This window comes from Rhinolophus hipposideros (genome assembly GCF_964194185.1).
Source record: "Rhinolophus hipposideros genome assembly, chromosome: 7".
Lineage (NCBI taxonomy): Eukaryota > Metazoa > Chordata > Mammalia > Chiroptera > Rhinolophidae > Rhinolophus > Rhinolophus hipposideros.
In genome coordinates this window covers 25,570,921-25,597,383 of record NC_138053.1, presented here as the reverse complement: position 1 = coordinate 25,597,383, position 26,463 = coordinate 25,570,921, and the positions used below count along the sequence as shown (strand labels likewise).

The 26,463-nt window shown below is 36.3% G+C and overlaps 1 protein-coding gene across 1 annotated transcript; it reads left to right on the top strand.

Moving 5' to 3' along the window:
* Nucleotides 1-1,336: 1,336 nt before the first annotated feature.
* Nucleotides 1,337-26,463, top strand: SLC25A46 (solute carrier family 25 member 46). Its single transcript, XM_081054214.1, has 8 exons — nucleotides 1,337-1,742; nucleotides 4,206-4,248; nucleotides 5,602-5,659; nucleotides 7,818-7,895; nucleotides 8,352-8,452; nucleotides 15,845-15,901; nucleotides 17,140-17,197; nucleotides 23,010-26,463. Exons 1-8 carry the CDS (start codon nucleotides 1,469-1,471, stop codon nucleotides 23,586-23,588), a joined length of 1,248 nt encoding a protein of 415 aa, XP_080910340.1. The 5' UTR covers nucleotides 1,337-1,468; the 3' UTR covers nucleotides 23,589-26,463.

Sequence of the window (26,463 nt, the reverse complement as noted above, 5' to 3'; positions counted from 1 at the left end):
GAAATATACAATATAAAATAGCTGGAATTTATTTGGGCGTAAACTGTGTGGTGGGGCTATTATTGATGCCCCCCCTCAACTGGCTACCCAAATGTCCTTCTTTTAATGATTGATCCTTTCTCCACTGACATGTGAAATTGTGAGATGAAGTTGTTTTTATATTAAAAGAACACACACACTTTTTTCTCTGTTTCTTGTAATAAACAATAAAGTTTTGGACCCGAGCCAATCCCATCCTGGAGCCCATATTCCTAAGGCACAGAGAAATATTTTGTATTGCTATGTCCTGTAACTAATTTAACATTGGTAACCCAGTAATTTGATATTAGTACTCAAGTAATATCAGATACACTACTTAAGGGAGAGGTTCAATAAATTTGCCCAAACTACATCACAATCCAATTTAAGAATGTCAGTGCAGTCAAGATGAAGTTGATTATCACTTTAAATAAAGGTTCGGTTCTGGAAGCTTGAGAATAGTGCGTCAGGGTTCTCTTACGAAAGCCCTGGGAATCCGGAGCTCCCGTGGGAAAGAAGGGACACAGGAAGAACCCACGATAGGCTCGGTCAGATCTAGGGAGAGGGACTCTGTCCGAAGAGCCCATTGAGCTAATGAAAACAGGTAGTAGGGTCATTTTAAATTTTCAACTAGGGTCTAGATTTTTAACTCTCACTGGTTAGATACCCTGAGTAATTTAGATGCACCAGAAAAAAAACAAAAACTACAGAAAACGATTTATGGTTTTGTGGTGGCCTTAGAAAAACAAAATGGCTAATTCCTAAATCCCGGAGAACAGTTTATATTAGTGGGGGGAGCGGGGAAGGGGAAAGGAAGCGGGGAGTTTTCTCGCAGGATGCCCCTTTTTAATGCTTGTTTTAGCCGTCTCCACTACCTTTGCGTTCCTCGGGCCGAACAAGATCTCTCAGATTTTACCCAAAACGCGGAGGAAGGCAAAGCAGACATAACGTTACCAGCACTCCCTTCTGGCAGGAGACACTAGCCAAGTGAGAAAAGGAAAGACCGAAATCTGGGGCCTTTGTGTGGAGGGGGTCATTTCTGGCCGAGATCTCAGCGAAGTCAACTCCAAAGGCGCGTTCGTTGTATTTCCCTATGAAACATCTTTATTCGACCTCCTCTCGTCCTGGCCGCAGCTCCCACCCCAATTTCCTCACGGCACTTCTTTGGTACTGGCTGCATGAACCCTACAGTCCTGTTTACCACCTCCTCCCTAACAGCGACAGTTTTAAGGGTTGGCCCCGTTACTGCCTCGTCTCCCTGGCAACCGTGTCTTTCCTGACCGCCGGATATGGCTACAATCACGTGCTCTGTGCACTTCCGGGTTTACAACGTGACTTCCGGTTGTCAATTTCCCCAGACGCGGTGGAAGAGGAGCCGTGTGGCCCGAAGTCGCGGTGGCCCAGTGGCGGTGGGCTCCGGGTGGGCTCGCCTCATCCTGCCCCGTCTGCTATGCATCCGCGGCGCCCGGACGGATTCGATGGCTTGGGCTATCGCGGCCGAGATGAGCAGGGTTTTGGTGGCGCTTTCCCTGCAAGGTCCTTCAGCTCCGCGTCGGACCTGGGCCACTGGGTGACCACTCCCCCAGACATCCCGGGTAGCCGCAACCTACACTGGGGCGAGAAGAGCCCGCCCTACGGTGTGCCCGCCCCCGCCACCCCCGAGGGCCCGGCGGAGGATCCCTTGCCCGGCGGCAGCGGCGGCAGCGTGCCGGTGCAGAGCAGCGGTGAGGGACGCGGGGAGCCTGGCGGGGTGGGAGGAGTGGCCGAGCCGCGTCGCGGCCTGCACCACCCGGAAGCCGCGCGGAGGGTCCCGCCTTCGGGGCCTCCGGGGCGGGCGCGCGCCGCCCGCTCTGCTCCCCCTGCGTCCTCTGCCCTTGACACGGGCCTGCTCCCTCTCCCTCCTGCAAATGTTTCCTCCGGGATCACCTTCAAAAAGACACCTGTCTTAGCTATGGGTTGCGTGGCAGACATTTCTAAATTCTAAGGGTTGGGCGTATGACATCCCATGACCGAAATCAAGAAAGAAGGAAATTGGATTATTTACCGTTTCTTGGGAATCAGATGAACCTTACCTAATGAAATGACCGCTGTATTTCTTTGATTGAATTAATGGTAGCTTTTTCTGCAAAGAGGTTTTCAGCAGACGTAGGACGCTTGGGCTCCAACCTGGCTCTACCACTCTTAAAAGCTGAGAGACTTTCTTAGTATCTGTGAGCCCTCGGTTTTCTCAATTTTAACGTGATTAGAAGAATAAGGTTTTTCTTTTTTTTTCCCTAAGTGTTAAAATGAGATGCGAGTAGCGCATAGGACAGTATGGACCACATAGTAGGCTAAAAATATTTGTTTCCTTTTTCTTTTAATCATAGGAGTCGTGTCTATTTTCTAGATCCCAAACTACCGCCTGGCATCAAACCCTTTTTTTTGGTAGAAGAGAAAATGTTTATACTTTTCATTTTCTTCTGTTAACACTTATGGTACTGTCACACTGAGCCTCATTCATATTAAACGATTCACTTGAAATATATAGAGAAGTTGTAATTTCCTTTTCTTAATTTTTAAGGAGCTATGGTAATATAACACTTTTCTACTTAAATAAATTATAGATCTTAAATTCATGCACTCCATGGGAGCCCCATAAAGATTTGTTGAATTGAGAAAAAAATTTATATATATATATAGCGCCCACCTGCTATATTTTCTGTGTTTTAATTACAGCACTGATCTAGGTATTCTCAACATTTTTTAATTCATAATATGGAAATAATGGCTACCTCGTCCCATTCTCTTGTGATGTTAGAATAGATTATATCATTAAATTGTAAGTATATTCTAAACCAAAATTTTATTCTCACTTCTATTTTGACTTGGAACTACAGTGATATTTATTTGATTTTGGTTAACTGGGAGAAATAGACTTTAAATGTCATCTGATAAGCAAATGAGCATGTGGAGGGGGATGAGTGACTTATACAGCGTCATACAATTAGCTTGTTCACTCTGGTTTGCTTGCTATTGGTCCCAAAAGAAGTACTAGAAAGTTATAAATTAATTCAAAATGCACATATTGCTACACAGTTGCCTTGTTAGGCAGTAAAACTTACTGTTTCAGTGATTGTGCTTTGATGGTTACCAGGAGCTCTTAGTAAAACCAGGGTTCTTTTAGCAGCACTTAAGGGGCTGGTGAATCTAACTTTGCAAGGAGGATAGAAGCCCAAGAGATTTACACAGTTAACAATAGTAAAACTTCCTAATACCTTCCAGAAAATATCAGTGGTATTTTCTGTATTAACAAAGTAGCCGATGATTGGTACTCACTAAAAGAAAAAAGCTGAAAGGAGGAAAGGACCTTAACTTGGGCAAAAGAAGCTTCTGTCTCACTTGTACATTTTTCAAGGCAAGAGTAAGCCAAATTGTTTCCCCAGGGACATGTTTACAGGGCCTTGTTCTGACTAAGGGAACAGTGAAGGCATCGCTTCATTTGAAAGAACAGAAATGAGAGAGAGAGGAGATGGGACAAGAACAGAGAGAGAATATTGCCCCTTGTGAATATTGTATTGTAGCTGAAATGTGATGACTAGTCCCCTGGGGTTGTGAAATTTCATCAGCAGGGTTTTGAATTTTTAAGTCAAGAAGAAACAATTTTTTTCTGCATTGGCATATGCATGGGAATGTTTCCAGCTTTAAACTTTTCTGATAAAACTATGGAAATGCCATCAGCAGTAGCACGTATGTACCTGTTAGTGTATCACAGAGACCTAATTAAGCAGCTACTTTCAAAATATTTAAAACTTGGGGAGATTGAGAAGAGAGCCTTTTGCTTATTCCAAGTTTCTTAGAGTCTACCTGCAGATATGTTTCACTTGGTCCACACAATGTTTTAAGTAGTTGCAAATAATTTTTAATTGGAAGATACTATAATACATACAAATGAGAATATGTTTTTAGAAAAATCACAGCTTAGAAACGCAGAGCCCACAGCCCCACTCTGCAACGATGAATTGGAGCTGAAGAGCAGTCGTGCCTTACAACTTGCCACAAGCCCTTCACTCATTCAAATGACTTCCCTAGCCCCTATCAGAATTTGGCTTTGGGACATGGAGTTTAAATGTTATTAAAAGAAAATATTTTTTGTTGTTTTTTTGTAAACCTAAATACTGGTTATGATAATCTTATTCTTTCTATTTTAGAACAGTTGAGTAGATTTGCTGGATTTGGTATTGGACTTGCAAGGTAATGTTTTATCTAAGGATTTCTAATTTAAGTTTTTAAAGTTTTTAATGTAATAATAGTAGATGATTAGTATTGCTTTTTTTAGATTGATTCTGTGGAGCAGTAGTTTAAATATTGCATAATATTTTGCAGAGAAAAGTGATTCTTTCAAATTTGAGTTTGTTTTTTTCCCAGTAAGCATAGAGAATAGTCATTGACTTTTATAATCACAAAATAATTTTGTAAGGAATATTGTAACACCTTTCACATGTCTATCCAAAGAATAAATCAAATCTAATCTTATCTCCCCCTCCAAAAACCCAAATAATTTCGCACTGAAACTTCTCCCTAAACATTTGAAGACAATTAACAACATAGTCTAGGTTTTCTTTACAGTCAGCATTTAATGCGCACCATTATTATTTTTTATTTTTAATGATTATTTTGTGTAAGAAAAGCCTCTAGTCTTGATTAGGTGATCTTTAGTGAATACTGTTTCAAAAATATCAGAATTGCAAAAATGCTTACATATATTGCCAGAATAACTCATTGTTTTAAACATTTAATCAAGAAAAAAAATGACCTTAATTTGCATAATTAAATTTGAGGACGTGAATGTCAATAGAAACAAAATCTGTGTATTAAGGTTTTCTTTCTGCTAGAGTTAACTTTTCTTTGGCCTCACTGTTTATACTTAAAGTTATTGTTCATTTGATATATTACTTGCATATGTATTTATATATATATATATATATATATATGTGTGTGTGTGTGTGTGTGTGAGTGCACGCACACACGCCCATGTAGGCATGTGTCACTGTTAGTGCTTAAGCCCACAGCTGTAATTAGTTTGTAGGAAATGTTTGCAGAAGAAATATTTTATACATAAAATAGTAGTCAATTAACATGGTCATTAAAATCCCCATAACTTAAGCATAAAGTACATCAAAACCAAAATTTATAGAATGAGGTTCATGAAAATTATATGACTCTTCTGATAGGAACTGTTCGTAAGACATCTTCTAAAAGAAATAGAAAGGAGCATTTAAATTGTCTAGGAAAGAGGTTTCCTATATCAGGCATATAGAAATGTACTTTCATATTTATGTGATACATATTAGTATTTTATAGTATTGTTTTCCTACTTCCCAGTTTGCAGATCTGGCTTTATTATTTTCCTATTGAATTATGTTATTGGTACAATGATTTGCAAAATGTATAGACTTTTTTAAAATCATTTTTTTAACTTTTAAGAATCAGAAACATCAAATAATGCATGATTTTGCAAAATCTGCAAAAATAACTTCAGATACATATATGTTATAAATTATATTTTGGCTATATTGTATATATTTATAAATTACTCTTATATAGTCTCTTCACAGAAAATGTACTGGCCCATCCTTGTATTGTTCTACGCCGCCAATGTCAGGTAAGTGTGCTTTTTATGACCTTCTAAACAATAATCCTAACCTTGATTTGTAGTACAGAACTCAATAAATGGCTGAGATCATGTAACCATTATTCCATATGAAATGTACCAAAATCTATAATATATCAGTTCTCAAACTTTTTGGTATTTGAAACTTCTTAAGTCTTAAAAATTATTGAGGTCTCCAAAGAACTTTTGTTTGAATGGGTTATAGCTATCAATATTTACCATTTCAAAAATCAGAGCTGGGAAAATTTTAACTTTTTTTTTAATTTTGAAAAATGATAAGCCCATTAGGTATGAATGTAAATAACTTTTTATGAAAAAGAAATATTTTACTTTTTTTCATATATTTTTAATGTCTGGCATAATAAAAGACAGCTAGATTTTCACATCTGCTTCTGCAGTCAGTCTGTTGCAATACATTGTGTTTTAAAGAAACAAGAATGTCTAGCCTTATTATATACATACGTATTTGAAAATGGGAGTATTTTTTATCTTTTTCAGATAATTGATACTACACCAAACTCAATAAGTGGTAATTTCTTAATCGTTATTTGCAATGTGAAATTTGAAACCACATCAATTAAACTTTTATACTCTGTTACATTGAATTCCATTGGCCTATACTGTATGTTGAATGAATTTTCTACCCATGCATCATTTTGTTAGTTACCTCATGCACTGATTAATTGAAAAACATTGATTTACTGAATTACGTAGATCTTCTAAATGTTATGGCATTCGGTTATACAGTATCCAAAAAGAAACAAACAAAAGACCCATCATTAAAATCACTACCAATATCACCAAAGTGTTTCAATGTTGGTAAGCTCTTGGTGGTGGATACAGGTTTTCCAGAATTCTAATTTATGCTTGTGTACTCAAATTTATCACCAGAAACAAAACCTATTGTTTAAACAATCAGCTCACTTTGTTCATTTTTAAAAACATGTCTGTCCCCAGTGTGAATAACTATAGTCTATCAGTTTTTCCAGAAGCAATGGTGTTCCATGAAAAAAGTGGCTAGTTCAGCTTGCAACTTCATTGGACAAGTGCTTTTCCTCACAACAGCCATCTTACTTTATTATGCAACATAGAATAATAATTCGAACAGTGATGTGTACCCAAGAGTCAAGATTTTATAAAATTAATATATTTTACTTCTTCAAGGACATTCTTTAGTCAAAGTGGCTTTTTCCTCCTTACAAGTGAGTGGATTGAAGAATATAATAAATACAAAAATATAATTTTGTGCCACTACTTTGATTCATGCTAAGGACTTAGCAATTTTGCCCACCACTCACTGCTTTTGCACTATTATTGAAAATGTCAGCACAAGGAAAAAGGCAAATCATGCCTTAGGATCAAGAAAATAATTTTGAACCTGTCAGTTCCCTTGAATGCCCTCAGGAATCAGTGGACTACACTGTAGCAAAAGCTCCTATAACTTCTTTGCAAATTGAGTCAGAAAAGATAATAATTACAAATTAAGCTGTTCATGCTTAGCACCAAAAATGTAAGTGTATGTAAAGAGCCAGTTAAAAATGTGAACAGTTGTATATGCCCCAGAACAGTGAATTTTTATAAACTGTGTGATACTATTACATTGTGATCCAGTGTATACATATATGTGTATGAGTAACTTAAAAGTTTTACGAAATACCTTCGGAATGTGTGATGCATTGTGATAGTTTAAAAAAATTATTTCACTTACTAAGTATTGATTCTGACTCCCTTACTGATTTTGTAATTTATCAATTGTTTATAGCTTATAGTTTGAAAAATGCTCGCCATTGGGAGACACATATCTCCTGTTCCCTGTGTGTTAAACAGCATAAGCGTTTTGCCACACTGAATGTGATGCTAGTGTTTAAGGAAATATGAATGTCAAAGAACAAGACCTTCTTTATTATATATTCTATATTACTATGTATATTGTGCATTGGTCTTCAGAGTTGTAGTTGTATAACAGTATGTACTGTGCTTTTAATAAGCGATGTAAAGCACTTTCGAGAGTAATTTTGCTTATGTGGAATTTATGCTGACTTTAGAATTGAATTTTTGTTTATGTTGTGACTCCACTGTATATCTTTTATGTCCTTGTTATTTTTTATCAAAACTAACAGAAAATAATCATGAAATATCTTTTTTATAGGTTAATTATCATGCTCGGCATTATCATCTCACTCCATTTACAGTCATTAATATCATGTACAGTTTTAACAAAACTCAGGTGAGAATTAGTCTATAGATTTTATTAAAGTTATTTAAGAGCCATTTGGCCTTAGTAATGATTAAAGCAACAATAATTCCTCGTAATTTAGTTAATGAAAATATCTTAACTTGTACTAAAGCTAATATTACATAATAATGACTTTTTTTGATGTCACTGAATAATCAGTGAATTTACACCTTTGTTCAAATTAATGAAGTATTAGGGGCATTTAATCAATATTAGAGATATTTAATTAATTGGAATATTCATCTTGGCCTAAACATTGGCCACCCAACAAATATTTAAATAATGATAGGAATTAATTTAGTCATAGTTCTCTACTAAAATGTCCTTTTTGAATAATGCCTTATTGCAAAATATGAGTAAACATTCAATATCAAGTTTTATTAAGACCTTCTTTGTGTTTCTTATTTAGGCATTAACAGAAATAACAATAAATTTTGTTCATTTTAGGGACCAAGGGCCCTTTGGAAAGGAATGGGAAGTACATTTATTGTCCAGGGAATCACACTTGGAGCAGAGGGACTAATCAGTGAATTTACACCTTTACCAAGGTACCTTTTTGGCATTTTCTCAATATTCTCTTCATATTAAAAATATGACAAAATATGGTAGTTTCTAAAAATACCTTGAATTTGAAAACTTGCCTGAAATAGCTAACAGGAAAAACAAAATAAAATTAATTAGTTATCTCTTACTGAATTAGTATGTGATAAAGAAAACGCTTCCTAGTGTAGTATCTATTGAGATGCGTCTTTTAGCTCGACTGTTATGTGTCATCAACTATCAACTAAGGAGCAAACATGAGTATGTGAGCAATTCCTGCTCTTTAAGTAGCCAGTCTGGTGCAGGAAACACATGTAAGCAAATTATAGTACACTGTGATTAGTGCTATGAGTATAATTAAACAAACCCTTTTCAGAGCCCCAGGGGACACTTTTCATAGAGTTTTTGGCAAGGATTTCAAAAAAGAACTGAAATCTGAGCTGGATCTTGAATTGTGAGTAGGAATGACTTGGCAGAGGAGAGGATTCTGAGTAGAGGTGACAGCATACCCAATTTTATGGAGGTTGGTAGATTTGGGTAACAAGTGTCTTATGCTTGGGAGTCGTGGGCATGTATGGAGTGGAATAACGGAAAAAGAGGCTGAGGTGTATGACTGCTTTTATAAGGGACTTAGGCTTTATTCTCTGTGGAATTGGGAATCTGAGGGTTTTTTGTTTGTTTTTAATATATGGGTGCTTTGATCAAAAATATACTCAAGTGGCAGTGTAAAAAATATGGACTGGTGTAGATAGAGACTTGTGGAGAATTGTTCTAGTAATCTAGGCCAGACTGAGAAGGGCCTGAACTGTGGAGTGGAACAGAAAGGGAGGAGCTGGAAAGACATCTCTGAAGTACAGTGAGTAATTGGTGATAGACTGAGAATGGGGGTATAACAGGCGAATTGTCACCAGTGACTGAGATTTCTAGATTGGAATCAAGGTGAAGAATTCATGAAGTTGTAATGGGAAAGAAGATAAGGAATTTAAACTTCAATAGAAGATTTTTAGATTCCTATAAGACATCTAGGGGGTCCATGTCTAATAAGTGGTTGGGACCATAGATCAGAGTCTAAAGAAAATTTGAAGCTGGAGGCATACATAGCTTTGAATGTTGTGGCATCGAAGTAGCATTGAAGCACTAGGATGGATGAATTTCCCGAGGAGAAAGTACAGACTAAATGACAGAGAGTGAACCAAGGACAGAATTCTGGGCAATTTGGGAGTGCACAGGTGTCTGGTGTGTGTGTGTGTGTGTGTGTGTGTAAAGGTAGTTGAGGGGAGCAGTAAGAAGTGTTCACAAAACAAATTGAAAATAGCAGTAAGATATCAGACAGTAGTATCCTATGGGCCAAGAGAGGAAAATTGGAATTGTTAAATACATTTGGAGCAAGAGGGTAGAGAAATTGGGAAAATTTGCTTCTGGGTCTGTTTTCTCTCTGAAAAAAGATACAAGGTCATTGCAAGGTGATACAAGGTGAAAGAAGAATGAGCATTGGGGTCTCAAGTAGAAAAGCATGAGAAGAATGGTATACATTTGGGACAGGCACAATTATGTGTAACAGAAAGGGAACCTTACTAGGATGTATGAAAGGAATGTTCATAGATCACTTTGGAAAGCATACATTTGTTTGGGTGCTATTTACCAGGCCTCTGATTTTCTGTGTCAACACTAGATTCCAGGGGTAGCATTAAATACTTGGAATAACTTTTAATCCAAAATTGGCCCCTGGCAGCGTGAATTTTGGGGATTGCCAAGGAAGTGAGGTAATTGCAGTCACAACCACTATTGTCTCAGTCGGGGGATTTAGCCTTTATAGGGAGGAGGTGATGACAAGAGAGACTGACAGCACGCTTTTTGCCCATGTGACTGCTTTCAAAGGACCGCGGAGTCTTGACGTTCCTTTAACACAGCTTTGCTAAATGTTAAAAACAAGACGAATGTTTGGCCAGTTAAAAGTTTCCTCTCTCATGCTTAAAAAATGCTGAATTTCTGCCATTAGCTAATGTTATTCACCTTATTGCATTTTATGTCACAGGATAAAATCAGAAGTTAGTACTTGTTATCACATGTTCCTGAAGTTCTCCCACAAACACAAATTTTTATAAGCATTTAACAAAATTCAGGGATTTCTATGTGGTATAATGTAAAGAGTTCTGTATTTGCAGTCAGAACTCTATTAGTCCTGGCTAGACCACTTTTTAATTCTGGGATCTTACTCGAATATTGCCATTTCTCTAACGCAGAGATGAAATAGTAACTTTAACTTCAGATTGAGGGAAAGGAAAAAGAGAAATGGGGATGGGAAAGCACTGAATTTTATTAAATTCTATTATTAACTTTCTTATTTTATAGACATACATGTCAAATTGTATGGGTGTTTTCTCTTTGTCATTTTGAATCTTAATTAAAGAAGACTCAAAAGGTTATTATGCTTGTTGTATTCTACCTGGATAATTTTGGTGATAAATTTCAGTCATTACTTCATTTTTTTTTACTTAGCTCGTATTTCCTAAATACCTACTATGTGCTCTAGGTCCTGTGCTGGAAATCAGGTAAACAACGAGGAGAAAAAACAAAAGGTACCTGTGACCGTGAAGCTTAGAATCTAGTGTAAGGACTTACGTTAAATAAAGTAATCCTACTAATTAATAAATAAGTACAAACTGAGATGTGTTCTCTGAAGGAAAAGAATATGGTTCTATGAGAGTATTAAAGGGACAGGAACAGTGTCCCTAATGAAATGGCACTTAAGCTGAGATCTGAGTGGTGATTAGGAGACACAGACCAGTTTGTGTAAAGACGATGTGGCAGGGGAACTTAGTAAAATTCAAGAAACCCAGAGAAGGCTCATAGGGTTGGATCTCAGATAGCAGGATGGAGAGCCGTGTGAGAGGGTGCCGAAGACGCAGGGAGGAACCTCTCTGTGCAGGGCCTTGTAGGCCACTTTATGGGTACTGAAGCGTTTTAAGCAGGGATCAGTGACATGATCAGATTTATGTTCTTAAGGGGTCATTGTAATTGGAGATGGGAAGATTGCAGGAGGACCAAAGCAGATAAAAGGAAACGTGTTCATAAGCAGTAACAGTAATATCAGTGAGAAATAATGGTAGCTAGGACCAAGGTGGTATCCTGAGATGGATGTGAGTGAATAGTTTACATTTAGGTCAAGTTGATGGAACTTGGTGATGGATTAGTGATGGTAGGATGGATTAGAGAAGGAGGTTTCAAGGATGACTTCTGGGATTTTGGCTTGTGTGACTGGATGTGAAATAAATCCATTCTCTGAAGTACGCTGTAAACATTTATTTTCTAATTGTAACTCCTTTGGGCAGGGTTTACCTTTTTTGGGGAAAGTAAAGTCATAGCCCACACGGCAGCAAAGCAGTTGTGCAGAGCCATTCACAGAAGTTACCGTGGGAGGATGAGGATGAGCTCTGGGGTCTGCTGGATTGAGGCTCCTTAATTGCACAGGTGGGGCAGTATGGATCCGCCAGTATTTAGTTTATAGCTTCTTGGTATTAGTACTTTTTTAAAAAGTGTATAACCCGGGATCATCATCTGTGATCTCTTCCTTTGTCTACTGCCCTGACCCCTCCCATATCTTTCCCCAGGTGGATAAAGTTAAACTGTGTTGCTGCCCCCGGAAGTACCCTTTCCTTTCGTGTGGCATTTCTCCTACCATTAACATAAGGGGTACCTGTAACCAAATTTGTCTGTATACTTAGTCTCCCACAGAAACTATTTGGTTGAACTCCAACTTAGTTTGACTCAGCTTATATTTGTAGTTGTACCACTATAAACACCTTACAGTTTTCTTCTCACGTTGTCTGTTTTCCTAACGACTCCTCTGAATTCGCTGACTTTAAACACATTCTCCTTTCAACACAGTGAAATCTTTCTCCAGTTCAGTAGGTTACCTTTCTAATTAACAGTTCCTAAGTACGTGTGTGTTACATGCCATGCCATAAAGTCTGACCCTGTGACTGAGTGATACACACGGTGTCCTGTTTCCGGCAGCCCTGCTCAGCTCCTGCAGGCTCACACCGATGGCTTCTTTCAAGGAGTCAGCCCGTCTCCTATTTGGTCTTCCTCTTTGCCTGCTGCCTTCTGTTTTTCCTACTATTATTTTTTCCAAAGACCCTTGTATTCTCAAGAAGTGCCAGAAGCGGGACAGCTTTGTTTTGTCGTTTTTGCCTTCAGCGAGTTTCAGGCTTAATTTGCACCAGGACCCACTTGTTCATCTCTCCGGCAGGTCAGGGAATCTTTAGATCTCTCCTTCAACACCGTATTTCAGATGAATCAATGTTTTGTCTGTCAGCATTCTTCACTGTCCCACTTGCACATCTGTACATAGTGATTGGGACTGCGAGGGTGTGGATGGTCGTAGCTTTGACCTCAAATGACACATCCTTGCTCTTGATGATCTTTTCTGATTCTTCCGTTGCTGGCCTTCTGAGTCTCAGCCTTCTCTTGATTTTTTTGGCTGCAGTCTCCATTTGAATTGATGACTGAACCAAGGTAAGCAAAATCCTAACACTAAAAGAGTCCAAGAGTAGGGAGAAAAGATCCTAAGTTTGATTTTGGACAAGGTCATTTTCAGGTGCTTTACCGTATCCAGGTGGAGTTGTCAGTCGACAGATGATACACAAGGTTGATATATAGAGAAGACTAAACCGAAGACAATAGATTTGGGAGGTTTTAAAGCCATCATGTTGGATGAGATTGCCTAAGAAAGGAATACAACATGTAAAGTAAGAAAAGAAAAGGGCCTGAGCCTTTAGAAACTCCAGAATAAGTGGCTGAGTTAAGAAAAATGCTCCTACAAGGAGGCAAAAGTAGAGACCAGAAGAGTAGTGATAGTGTAATATAAGAGCAGAGAATGTTCAAGAAGGAGGGAGCAACATTACTGCTCAAATGGCAAGTAAGGTACAGACTTAAAAACGTACATTGGATTTAGTGGCATGGAAATCATGGGGACCTTGGCAAGAGCTGTTTTTGTAGAATAATTGGGTGAAAGCCAGTTTGGAGTGGGTTTAGAGTTGAGTAGGAAGTTAGGACATGGAAATGGCAAGTTTAGAAAGTTAGCTATGAAGAGGACAGATGAAGAGAGGTAGCTGGAGGATGAGAGGTTTGGGTTGGGTTGAGGGAAGTTGTTTTGTTTTTTTTTTATGAGTGCGTCTGTTTGAACATGTGAAAATGAGAGGCAGTGGAATGTAAAGACTGCTTAGTAAATACAGCTATTTTACAATTTTGCTTTTGTGTATTGATAATGCACGAGAGTATATATACCAAATGGAAAAACTATTTTCAGTAAGTCACTTCTCTTAATTTTGTTCATTTGCAGTGTAGTTTTTTGCTTGTGAAAATAGTGTATTAAATATATTTACACATGTTTTGGCATTTGATAATAAAATATAAAAAGATGTAATCACAAGTGAATTTCTACACTACCCTCTTTCCTGAAGCACTTAGATGTGCTAATTTAAATTTCTAGAGCTGTGGCAATAAGTTTTACCTATTTTATAAAGGAGTAGAGAACAGACACAAGGAAAAGAGTCTTAGTTTTTGTTTTATATTTGACTCTATTATTTTTTACTCTTTTAACTCAACAATCTTAATGTCTTCAAGAATTAGCAGTAGTAACTAGTTTTGTATTTAAGAGGAAGGTGGCCCTGTCCTTACAGAAATGCGGGTCGCAGACCCATCTGACTGCATGAAGCTTAAAGCCACTGTCATAATAACCTGCGGTCATACTTTCTGAGGCCATAATAAAAGTGATAGCAGTGCCCAGATGATTTGCAAACCATGTAGCATATTTTGTTTTATAATCCTAAAATCACTGTCAATAAGATGGGAGGTCTAACATGTTTGTGTGTGTGTATTTTTCATCTTAATCATTGAATGTTCTTCCAGCTATATTCTTCTGTGGTTGTTCAGGCCTAATATAGCATTCCAGTACTAATCAGAATTAGTGATCCAGAAGGCTCTCTGAGGTCTTAATAAATCAGATATGGTTGTTCTATGGTGTAAAAATTTTTCTGCCGACCTTTCAGTCTCTTAGAAAAATGTAGGAAAGTTCACATACCACCCATGCTATAATTGTACTGAGTTTGTTTTTAGAACACTTACGTTATTAGTGATTAATTTTCTTCCCCTTTTTAACATAAAAGATATTCCTTTACCTCCTTATGTTTGTCATATTCACTTACTTGAGGTAGAACATGTTCTTCTCACACTCCTGCCATGGCCATGGTGGGTTGTTCAGTTCATCAGGGGAACTGGTGGCAGGGAGTCTCCTCTTTATTTTACACTTCCCTTTTCTGTCACTCTGCCTCTTCCCATTCTCCTCCGCCTTTCCTCCCATCCTTACTATCTGCCTTTTCGTTCTTTTTCTGCCTCCTTATTTACTTTTTGATTTTTTTCTTGATATCACTTGCCCCTTTTTTGTTCTTGTTTCATCTGGCCTCTCTTTCCTTTTCTGGTTGCCAAAGGGTAACCTCAATAGCAGAATGCACGCAGTCTTAGAGCTCGGTTGCAGACCTGGCATTTTGCCTATCTCCTTTGCACATGTCCGTGTGGTATTTTTGACCTTCATTTTTCTCATATGTAAAAGGAATGCAATAATACCTGCTCGGCTTCTCTCACAGATTCCTTCTTGTATCAAATGAGATGAGAGGCAGTACAGGCAGAGTGCAGACTGCGTCATAAAGACCAGGGTTTAGAACCCTGTTCTCCTACTAAATAGTTGTATGGCTTTGGGTAAGTTATGTATGAACCCTCTCTGAGCCAATTTCCTCATCTATGAAGTGGAGGTCATTGTGAGGACGAGAAATAATTCATGTAAAGCACTTGGCACAGTGCCTGACATACAGTAGGTGCTCAGAAAGATTATGGAAAGTTAATAAAGGGTACAAAATTAATGTCATCATAGTAAGTAAAGGCAGTTTAGAAATTAAGTTGCCATCGAAATGGAATAAGTCATTTTGCGTTACAGTTACTTAATTTTATTTTGTTTTTTTGATTCTCATATTCTTACATACTTTTTAAAACTTCCTTTTTCCCCTCTATCCTGTTCCTTGTTTTCCTTTTCCTTCCCCATCCATTCTTTCTTTCTCAACCTCTCATGCTCATTTTTATAATCAGTTAAAACACTTCCTCCTCTGTCAGACCCTTCTATCAACACACACAAAAATACTTTGTATGTTTTTTTCTCTTTTCAAATCATTATAATTGAAGTGTGTCCCAGGAAGGAAAATGTTCACCATTGGAGTATATTTCTCCTACAGATTTTTTTTTTTTACAAAAATTAAAACTTGATTTCCTTTTTGAAAATTGGGCTAATACAAAATGTTTTAAATTACATGGGTCTCATTTTACTTAAATTTATTTTTATTTTTTAGGGAGGTTTCACAAAAATGGAATCCTAAACAAATAGGAGAACACCTTCTACTGAAATCGTAAGTATGAAAGTGGCATTTATAGTGAAAATTTCCATTAATTTTTATGGTGTTAGAATTGAAAAAAAATCATATTAAATAACTGTACTGAAAACAATTGTAGCAATGAAATATTTATGGACTAGAACTTCAAAAGACAAGTAACAGAGTTTAGGAATAAAAACCTGAAATATATAATATTATCTTTAAAATAAATTTTTCTAATTTGAAAGGCTGAAATCACAACCTAATTTTTCTTTGTGTTCCTAGGAAGTTAGCAAAGGGCTTCAACTTGTTTAACCCGAATTACCAAGAAAATTATTATCATTTATTTTTTAAGCAGAGATACAAATTTATTTGTATGGTGATGAGCAAATTCAAAACCTTAGTGTCATTAAAATGTAGTCCTGAAGGCACTTAGTGATTTTACAAAACTGACCATTTTTGTAGATTAGAATTTTACTCTTCACTTTTTAATTTTTCTTGAAGATTGTGAATTGGAAACCCCCCCAGCTTGCTGGCTCCCTCTGTGGGGCATTCTAGCACATTATTACTTAGTGATGTTCCATTCACCTTGAAAACCACTACTTGCCAGGACCTGGCCCATAGGGTTAGGTAAGTCCCACCTTGATATTATTTTAAATGACTATATTTTGCAGGCTTGCAAAGTTGTAATATTACTATGTCTAAATAGTAGTGGTAGGAAACAACTTTGCAAAGCTGTACAATATTGTTTTTTAATAATAAAAGGGGACTTCACTCACCATTGAAGACTGGCTTAACTCTGCTGGGTGGGAGATCTGGGAATGGATAATGATAATATAGGATAATAGCAGAACAGATAATGTTTAGATATTACAAAAAAGGCAAGCAATAGAATGGATCCTTCATCCTAAATTTTAAGCGTCAGATTTATAGGCTACATTAGCTAGCTATGTGCAGGTAGATGTCCAAACAATGAATCATAAACGAGCCTACATTTTATACTGGTTTAAAATAAAATCTGTTTTCTTTGAGGGCTGTCCCTGTGTTATTATTAATACTTAATTTTTCATCTCTAATTATTGAATAAAGATCCTGTGTTACAGGTCTCTGAAGTATTTAGGCTAAGGTATTATTGTATTATTAATAGTTAAAAACCTTAAAAATATCATTCAGTCTTGAATATAAATTGTATTGATATATTAAAGTAGGTATTTAAAAATTTAGTGTAAGCATCTTGTTTCAGTACACTGATAAGTTTGTTTTCATCTCTACAGCCTAACTTACATGGTGGCAATGCCTTTTTATTCAGCAAGTCTAATTGAAACAGTACAGGTGAGCTATTTTTTATTGTCATTTTTTAGTTAAAAATATTTTTTGGAATAGTCAATATATTCTGTATTTCTGATTGTATAACAGAACAATTTAAAATGATGTCCTTTTAAAGTTTTTATTTCACAGTTACCACACATATATCAAAAATTATATACTAGGCACATTGCTGATGAGCATTTTTCCTTTGCAAACTTACTTCATACTTTTTAGTTTTCATTCTTTTTATAGGCATCCTTTCCATAGGCAGTTGTGCTCTTCATTCAGGTATCTCAGAACCCAGACTATGACTTTCTCTGAATACAAAGAATCTACATGGTTTTTCCCAACTTTTTAAGACCCATACACAACTCGAATGGTTATGGCTTATCATAGGACAATAAATTACTACTTATCTGAGCATAAAACATGATGAATAATCATCCTAACAGTGAGCAGGTGGCCTCCATAGGTAGTTTACTAACAGCATTGTTTTTTAAATATGCCTTTTAAGGAACAATTGATGCTATGGTGTGTTAAGTACTACAAAGCTATTAGGTTGGTGCAAAAATAATTGCGGTTTAAAAGGTTAGATAGAAATAATTGCAAAACCCACAATTACTTTTGCACCAACTTAATAAAGCCATCTCCTGCTAGTGTTTTTAATTGTTTTACTATTTCTAACCACATGGTGGAGCTTTAAGTATTACACATCGAATGAATGTACTTTCTCATCATACCATTCCTACACTTAAAACTGTAAGATGAAGATAGTTTTAATTTTACCTACACAAAATCCAACTAGTTGCGTAACACCTATCTTCCATCGCCAACATCAGATTCTCTAGCATATTTTTTGTCTTCAGTATACATGAGTTCCCTCTCTAAAACCCTAACTGGATTAGCCTTTCCTCTTTTAATTATTCTTTTCCACTTCATAGCTTTTCTGACCCTATTTTTGATTTTTTAACTTATTTTTTAGAATTAAGTTCACTTAACTGAAGTTAACATCTTGCTATCCAAATATACTTTTCTCTCCCCTTGCATTTGGCATTGTGTTAAATAAATGCTATATAATCTTTGTATAAGACTGTAGTTTAGTTATTACACTATGAGATGTGCTCATTTTATAGATAAGGAAAAAAAATAACAAGGTAAGTATTTAAGAAAGTACAGCTAAGCAGCGTGATATATTCGGGGGAAACAAGTTTTAGCTTTAGACAGACCCATATCAGAATCACATTTCTCTACTTAAATTAGATCTGTGACTTTAAACAAATGCCTTAACCTTTCTAAATCTTAACTTTCTCATCCATAAAATGGGAATAGTATTTTAATAACTGAGTTATACAAATTAAATGAGTTATGTATAAAAAGTACCCAGCTCACTCTATATTAGTTTGTTTCTTTAACCCAATATCCACCGCCTATTTTTCCTGCCCCAGGTTCTACCTGCTAACTCCTTTTGATTTCTTTTTTTTTTTTTTTTTAATTTATTGGGGTGACAGTTGTTAGTAAATTTACATAGATTTCAGGTGTACAATTCTGTATTACATCGTCTATAAATCCCATTGTGTGTTCACCACCCAGAGTCGGTTCTCCTTCCATCACCATATATTTGATCCCCCTTACCCTCATCTCCCTCCCCCCACCCCCTTACCCTCTGGTAACCACTTAATTACTGTCTGCGTCTATGAGTTTTCTTTCTCATTTGTTTGTCTTGTTCTTTTGTTGTTTTTGGTTTATATACCACATATCAGTGAAATCATAGGGTTCTCTGCTTTTTCTGTCTGATTTATTTTTACTTAGCATTATACTCTCAAGATCCATCCATGTTGTCACAAATGCTCCTATATCATCTTTCCTTAACGCCGAATAGTATTCCATTGTGTATATATACCACAACTTCTTTATCCATTCATCTATCAAAGGACATTTTGGTTGTTTCCATGTCTTGGCCACCGTAAACAAAGCTGCAATGAACATTGGAGTACATGTGTCTTTATAGAGAAATGTTTTCAGATTTTTTGGGTAGATACCCAGGAGAGCGATTGCTGGGTCGTATGGTAATTCTATTCGTAATTTCTTGAGGAACCTCCACACTGCCTTCCATAGAGGCTGCATTCCCTGATTTTTGCTTGTACTACAGGGCTACAATAATCAAACAGCTTGGTATTGGCGGAAAAACAGACACATAGACCAATGGAATAGAATTGAGAACCCAGAAATAAAACCACATAAATACGGACCGATAATTTTTTACAAAGAAGCTAAAAACATACAATGGAGGAAAGACAGCCTCTTCAATAAATGGTGCTGGGAGAATTGGAAAATTGCAAAAGAATGAAACTGGACTGCTATCTGTCACCATGTACCAAAATTAATTTGAAATGGATCAAAGACTTAAGCATAAGACCTGCCACAATAAACTGCATCGAAGAAAACATAGGTACTAAACTTATGGACCTTGGGTTCAAAGAGCATTTTATGAATTTGATTCCAAAGGCAATGGAAGTAAAAACTAAAATAAACGAATGGGATTATATGAAACATAAAAGCTTCTGCACAGCAAAAAAACTATTGACAAAATAATGAGGCAACCAACTGAATGGGAGAAGGTTTTTGCAAACAGTGCCTCTAGTAAGGGGCTAATATCCAAAATATACAAGGAACTCATGAAACTCAACAATAAAAAAACAAACAAACCAATTGAAAAATGGACAGAGAACCTGAAGAGACATTTCTCCAAAGAAGATATACAAATGGCAAATAGACATATGAAAAAATGCTCAACATCCTTTTGATTTCTTTTGTCTGGTTTTCTGGAAATCTTTTTCCTTCTTAGCTTTCTCCTCTCTTGCACATGTTCCTCTTCTTTACGTAACCTCTTTACCATCTCTTCTACTATACTCCAGGGCACAATCCTTGTCCTCTCTGCTTTCTATCCTACATTAACTATCCTGGAGAACCCATTTACTCTTTTGAATCATTTTAACTCTAATCTTTACGAGAATTAAATCGTCTTCACCCCAAACTAAACTCATAAAAACAATCTCGTCTTATTTTCCTGAAAATTAGCTTCTTTTTGAGCTTCTCCTTTTCTATTAAGATACTATTATTATCTTCATGCTAAAGACTCCAAATTTTAGTTCTACTTTTTAGGAAAGTCTTGATTTTTATATTTCTTTCATCCTTTATAACCAATCAGTCATCATGCCTTCTTAGTTCTAACTTCAACAAATAGCTGAGATTTGTCTGTTTCTCTCCACTGAGAGGCAACCATTCTCATTCCTTCTTTACCACTTACTCGGCTTATTACACTAGCTGTTTTCTTCCTACTTCACGTTCAATATTTTTGTTTTGTTTTGTTTTGTTTTTATCTTCTGGGGAGCTCAGATCTCCTTGAGAACATTCTTTTCCTTGAAAAATACACATTCACACACAGATCTCCTGAAGAACACCTCCTGGCAACCTTCAATATGAACTTCCTAGTGATGTGTTGTCGTCATGAACGATGCTTGTTCTAATCCCTGCTTTTTAAAGTCCATCCTAAGTACTCATGTAAGATTAATGTTCTTCATTTGCAGTGCTTATGTCCTTTTGCTGGTTAAGGATCCATATTGACTCATATTCCCTAAATTCAATTTCAAACTTCTCAGCATATAGTTAAATCAAAGTTTTTATTGACTTCACTTTACCTTTTCAGTTAATCTTAACTGCTCATTTAAAAAGATATATGTATTACATATTTAGTGAATGCCAACCTATATTAGGCACCATTGTGGACCCTGGGGATACAGCAACAAACAAAACAGACAAAAATACTCTGCCCTAAGAGCACTTATATTTTTGTGGGGCAGATAGATATAAGCAAAATAATGTAAAGTATAATAGATGGTTCTAAGTGCTAGAGAGAACAAAAAAATAAAACAAGGAAATTAAATAATGTGTGTAATGGGTAGAGAGGGGTGGTTGTTACTTTTTTAGGATCAGGAAAGGCATCACTGAGAAGGTGACATTTGAGTAAAGGTTGGCGCATAAGAACGCCATAGATATTTAGGAGAAGAACATTCTAAATAGAGGGAAAGCAAATGTAAAGGCCCTGAGGTGGGATTGTGTCTCATGTGTTTAAGAAACAAAAAAGAGGCCAATATATTAGGTTGGTGTAAAAGTAAATTTGTGGTTTTTGCAATTGGTTTTAGCCTTTTAAACCGCAATTACTTTTGCACCAACCAATAGTTGAAGCTCACTAAGCAAAGGGGAGAACAGGAGATGAGGTCTGAGAGGTAAGGGGTAGAGAGCACACAGGACGTTGCAGGTCATTGGAATAATTCAGCCTGCACTTTGAGGGAGGTGGAAAGTCTTTGGTGAATCTGAGCAGAAAAGTGACGTGATCTAATATGTCTATTAGGATTTCTTTGGCTGCTGTATTGAAAGTAGACTGGAGTGGGAAAGGGGCCAGAGATGTGGAAACGGACTAGGTTAGATGAGCTCACTTTAGTCTCATGGTTTTAAATATATTCTGTTTACTGAAAACTCTCACATGTGTAATATATCCAGCTTGGACCTTGTCCATGTAGTCTAGATTATAAACTCCAAGTTTACGCCTTAGACTTAACATTTCTGAACTCTGGATCTCTCGCCCAAAGTGCTACCCCAGCCATATTCCCAGCTCAATAAAAGTCACTGCTATTCCTCCACTTCCTCTGGCCAACAGCCTTGAGGTCATCCTTCTTCGTTTCTCTCTTTCATACCCCCAATCCAAACCACCAGTAGTTCTTATCAGCTGTAATTTTAGGATAAAAGTACAATTGAAGCACTTTCCTTCCATTGCTGCCTACTAGCCCAGTCCACCACCATCTCCTTTCTGGATTATCCAGTAACTTGTTAACTATTCCTCAGCCTCTGCTCTTCTCTTCTCTGCACAATAGCCACTGAGAACAGAAATATCTTGTCTATCTTCTGCTTAAAGCTAACCAGTTTTTTTCCATCTGACTAGAAGCCGAAGTCTACTCAGTGCTGTGGTATGGCCCCTGACTACCTTTTGCCTTCATTTTATACATTCTCTTCTTCAGTCATTACTACAGGCAAATTGGCCTCTAGTGTTCCTTTTTTGTCTGTCCATGACTCGATAATCTGTATCACAAACTCTGTTATACATAGCCTCAAAATTGTAAAAAGGCAGTGACATTGTAAGTGATAATGGCTAACATTTATTAAGTACCTTCTGGGTATCAGGCCTTTTTCATTTAATACTCCCAGCAACTCCGTGCATGAAAGATAATGGTACTAATCCCATTTTATAGAATGGTAAACTGAGTCTTATGGGAAGTTAAATTACTTGCCCAGGAAGTTAAATTACTTCCTTATGGGAAGTTAAATTACTTAAGTTTTAAATTAAAAACTTCCTAATTTAATTTAGGAAGTTAAATCACTTGCTCCATTACTCCATAACCAGTAAGTAATGGAGGCAAGGTTTGAACCCATGCGTAAGAACTCTAAGCACTGACCTACCTCTATAAGTGACATGTAGTTACTGCTTTTCCAAATGAGTTGTAAGGAGCTTTTTATGAGTGGGGAAACCAGATATGCCCCTCTCCATCTCCTCCCGTTTCCCTTTTCAATAAAAAGAGCTCCCAGCTTCACTGCTATCAGTATTATGAAATTGTATTTAAAAGGAAAAATATCTAACACCTAGATAACATTTGAAGCCTGCAAACCATTGATGTTTTCCCTCTGTAATCAGTAACTTAGTAAAAGAGACCTTCAGAGATTCCTTTTTTGTGGCAAAATAAGCAAATGTTAACTTTTACTCCTGTCATCATTTTTATTTCAGAGTGAGATAATTCGAGATAATACTGGAATTTTGGAATGTGTGAAAGAAGGCATCGGAAGAGTGATAGGCATGGGGGTGCCTCATAGCAAACGACTGCTTCCCCTTCTTTCCCTGATCTTCCCTACGGTGCTGCATGGGGTTCTTCATTACATCATCAGCTCAATCATCCAGAAGTTCTTCCTGCTAATCCTAAAAAGGAAGACTTACAGTAGCCACCTAGCTGAGAGCACTAGCCCGGTGCAGAGTATGTTGGATGCTTATTTTCCAGAACTTATTGCTAACTTTGCTGCCAGTCTTTGCTCTGATGTTATACTTTACCCCTTGGAAACAGTTTTGCACCGCCTCCACATTCAAGGAACACGCACAATAATTGACAATACAGACCTTGGCTATGAAGTGCTTCCAATTAATACACAGTATGAGGGAATGAGAGACTGTATCAATACCATAAAGCGGGAGGAAGGAGTGCTTGGGTTCTATAAAGGGTTTGGTGCTGTTATAATACAGTACACATTGCATGCAGCCGTTTTACAGATTACCAAAATTATTTACTCTACACTTCTTCAAAATAGCGTTTGAGATGTAGGTTCCTGATTAGTCTAAAAGACATAATCTGGATCCTTTCTTATGAAATTGAGAGGGAGAAAAGTCAATACTGGGGAAAAAAAAAAAGGATTCGAATGTGAAACTGCTGGAAAAAGCCCCTGCTTATTATATTGACTCTTCTTTTTTTATTAAAGGCATAGGTATATATTTTGGATCAAAAGTATTCCAAATTTGAAAAATCAATAAAAACAAAACTCATATGAATTACATTCTAGCTAGTGTAGCATGCATGCTGAACTAAAAATGATATTGGTCAGAAGCAAAAATTTGTCAGCAAACAAAACAATTTCACATAGCTGAATTTATTCCATGTGACTTTAATATTTATTATATGTTTATTTCACCTTGGTTGATACTGGTATGTCATCCTTAATATAGTGTATATTATCAAGAGGTCATAGTTTCCCTTTCAGCAAATAAATTATGGCATCAATGGTAAAGATGAGAAGGATTAGATCTGGCAGTCTGTAAGCAGAAGGTGAAGAGTTTTAAATTGCATTTTCCCTATATAACTTTTTAATGGCTGCACACATTGCATAAAGCTATTTATGTACATACATAAAACTCGGAATTTCCTTCAAATTTTCCCTAAAAATTTTCCATTCTTAGATCAGCTTATTGCATAAAATGAAGTCATACGCTTTCTGCTTGAAATGCAGAATCAAACATTAAAAGCCAAGGTACCCCAAAAAATGTAAGGCAAACAGCATACTTATCTGTGTGTAAAGCCAGCATTTCAATGTCAGCAACTTAAAATTCGTCATATGTTTATACAGCTTGTTTTGCTTACCTAGTTATGTGAGTCATCAGGCTGTTTTTAGAGCCACTCTTAACAGAGATAGAATATAAAATAATCATGACAACCACTACTGTTTCCAGATTTACAAATTGTGTACTAAAAAGAACGTCACTTGTCTTTGACTTGTTTTTGTGGAGACAAAATTAAAATTCACCTGGGAATTTGTGCCTCTTGCCTTCTGTATAGTCATCATTAAATAATGGCTTCCGTTTTTATTTTCTTCCAGTCTTTGTAGTTTCAGTCTCCAAACTAGATACACATAAAGGGAAAAGCAAGTTTATCCTTATTGCCTTTTATTTAAACTTGTTTAGATGAATACTGAAGAAAAAATCCAAACTTTAAAGGAAGTTTGTCCTTGTTTTTTTATGGATGAGAAACGAAGTAAGTTTCAACAAATAAGAAGCAAAAAAAATTGTTCATCAGTTTAATAATCAGTTTAATAATAAAATTCTGCCTGCTCCTAATTGGGTGATGCTCTTTATACAGTTAAATAATGTGCATTTCACTGATCCATCACTAAACATGTTAACGTTTCATTTCCTCATGATGGTGATCAGTGTTACTGTGAGCCATTTAGCACACTGAAGTGCAGTGATTATGCACTGATGTCGTCCAATGTAGAATTCATACAAAGAGATTCGTTTTACTTGTGAAATGGTTACTTTTTGTGATTAATACTGTTGGAACCAAAATGTGGTATCCAAAAAGTATGAAATAGTATTTAAGTAGCAGCTCTCTCTACTATCTTTTATCGTGTGTGTGTGTTTTAATTATTAAAACACATAAGTTTTCTATCTTTAAATTCTACCAAGAGGGGAAAAATAAAATTAAACACCACTGATCACATATTGTAGTTTATAGTAACATTTTTAGATTATGGTTTACTTTGTCCAAACTATGACATTTACATTGTTTTTGTTGCTTTTGAACTGCTAAGTAAATTTTAAGATGTTTATAGTATATCCAATTTCCTGAAAATCTTTTATTTTTACTATAACCAAAGAAGATGATTTCAGACAAGAGTAAATATCTGAAAATTTCAAGTTTCAGAAAATTTCTCGAACAGAATCTGAATGGAATCAAGTACTTACTAGTGAAAATCTCTGGGGTCCTTTAGCTAAAAATGAGGTATTTCAAGATTATTTGATGGAAGTTAGCATGAAGATTGAGTTACATAAATCTGTTTCATTATGGAATCATTACTAGACTGATACCCTGAACCACACATAACTAAATTGGTCTTATTTCTGTCTCTTTGGAGACAGAATACAAATTAACATTAAAATTGAAATGGGGCAAGTAAAATACTATTTTTGTTTACTGCCATTCCGTATTAGTTGACATATAAAAACTTTAAATTCAAGCACTTAAGTGCTGGCCAAATATGTTTAACTGATTTTAGAAAGAAATAGTGAAATAAACATTAGACATGCTCTTTTCCTTTTTAATTGCTCTGTTTCTTTAAGCTATAGGTGCCAAAAGCAAATACCCATAGGCTACATTTCTTAAGGTAATAATAGCTCAGAATATTTTTAATTCAATAAGATTAATAGTATTATGAATAAGATTCTATTAAAAAGTTCCATAGGTCCAATGGTCCTCTTACGTAAACCAGATTTTGGCCAGAGAGCTGAAATGTGATATGTTTGCCTTACATTGTGTAGTTTCTTGGGTTAAATACTCTGGAAGTGACTGAATTAAAAACTGAAACACCTGGTAAATGTTAATTTATTATGTTAAGTGAATTTATGAATTGATTTGCTAAATTTGTTTATAAATCTCTTTCCCTTGAGACACTCTTTTTTTGGGCCCATGAAAAATCATCCCTAAGTTTATATAATTTAGTCCTCCAAACTCCCAGCACTAGATGTTATAAATATGAAATACTGTGTTTCCCCGAAAATAAGACTGGGTCTTATATTAATTTTTGCTCCAAAGGATACATTGGGGCTTATGTTCGGGGAATGTCATCCTGAAAAATTATGCTAGGGCTTATTTTCCAGTTAGGTTTTATTTTTGGGGAAACACGGTAGTAAAAACATACTAATT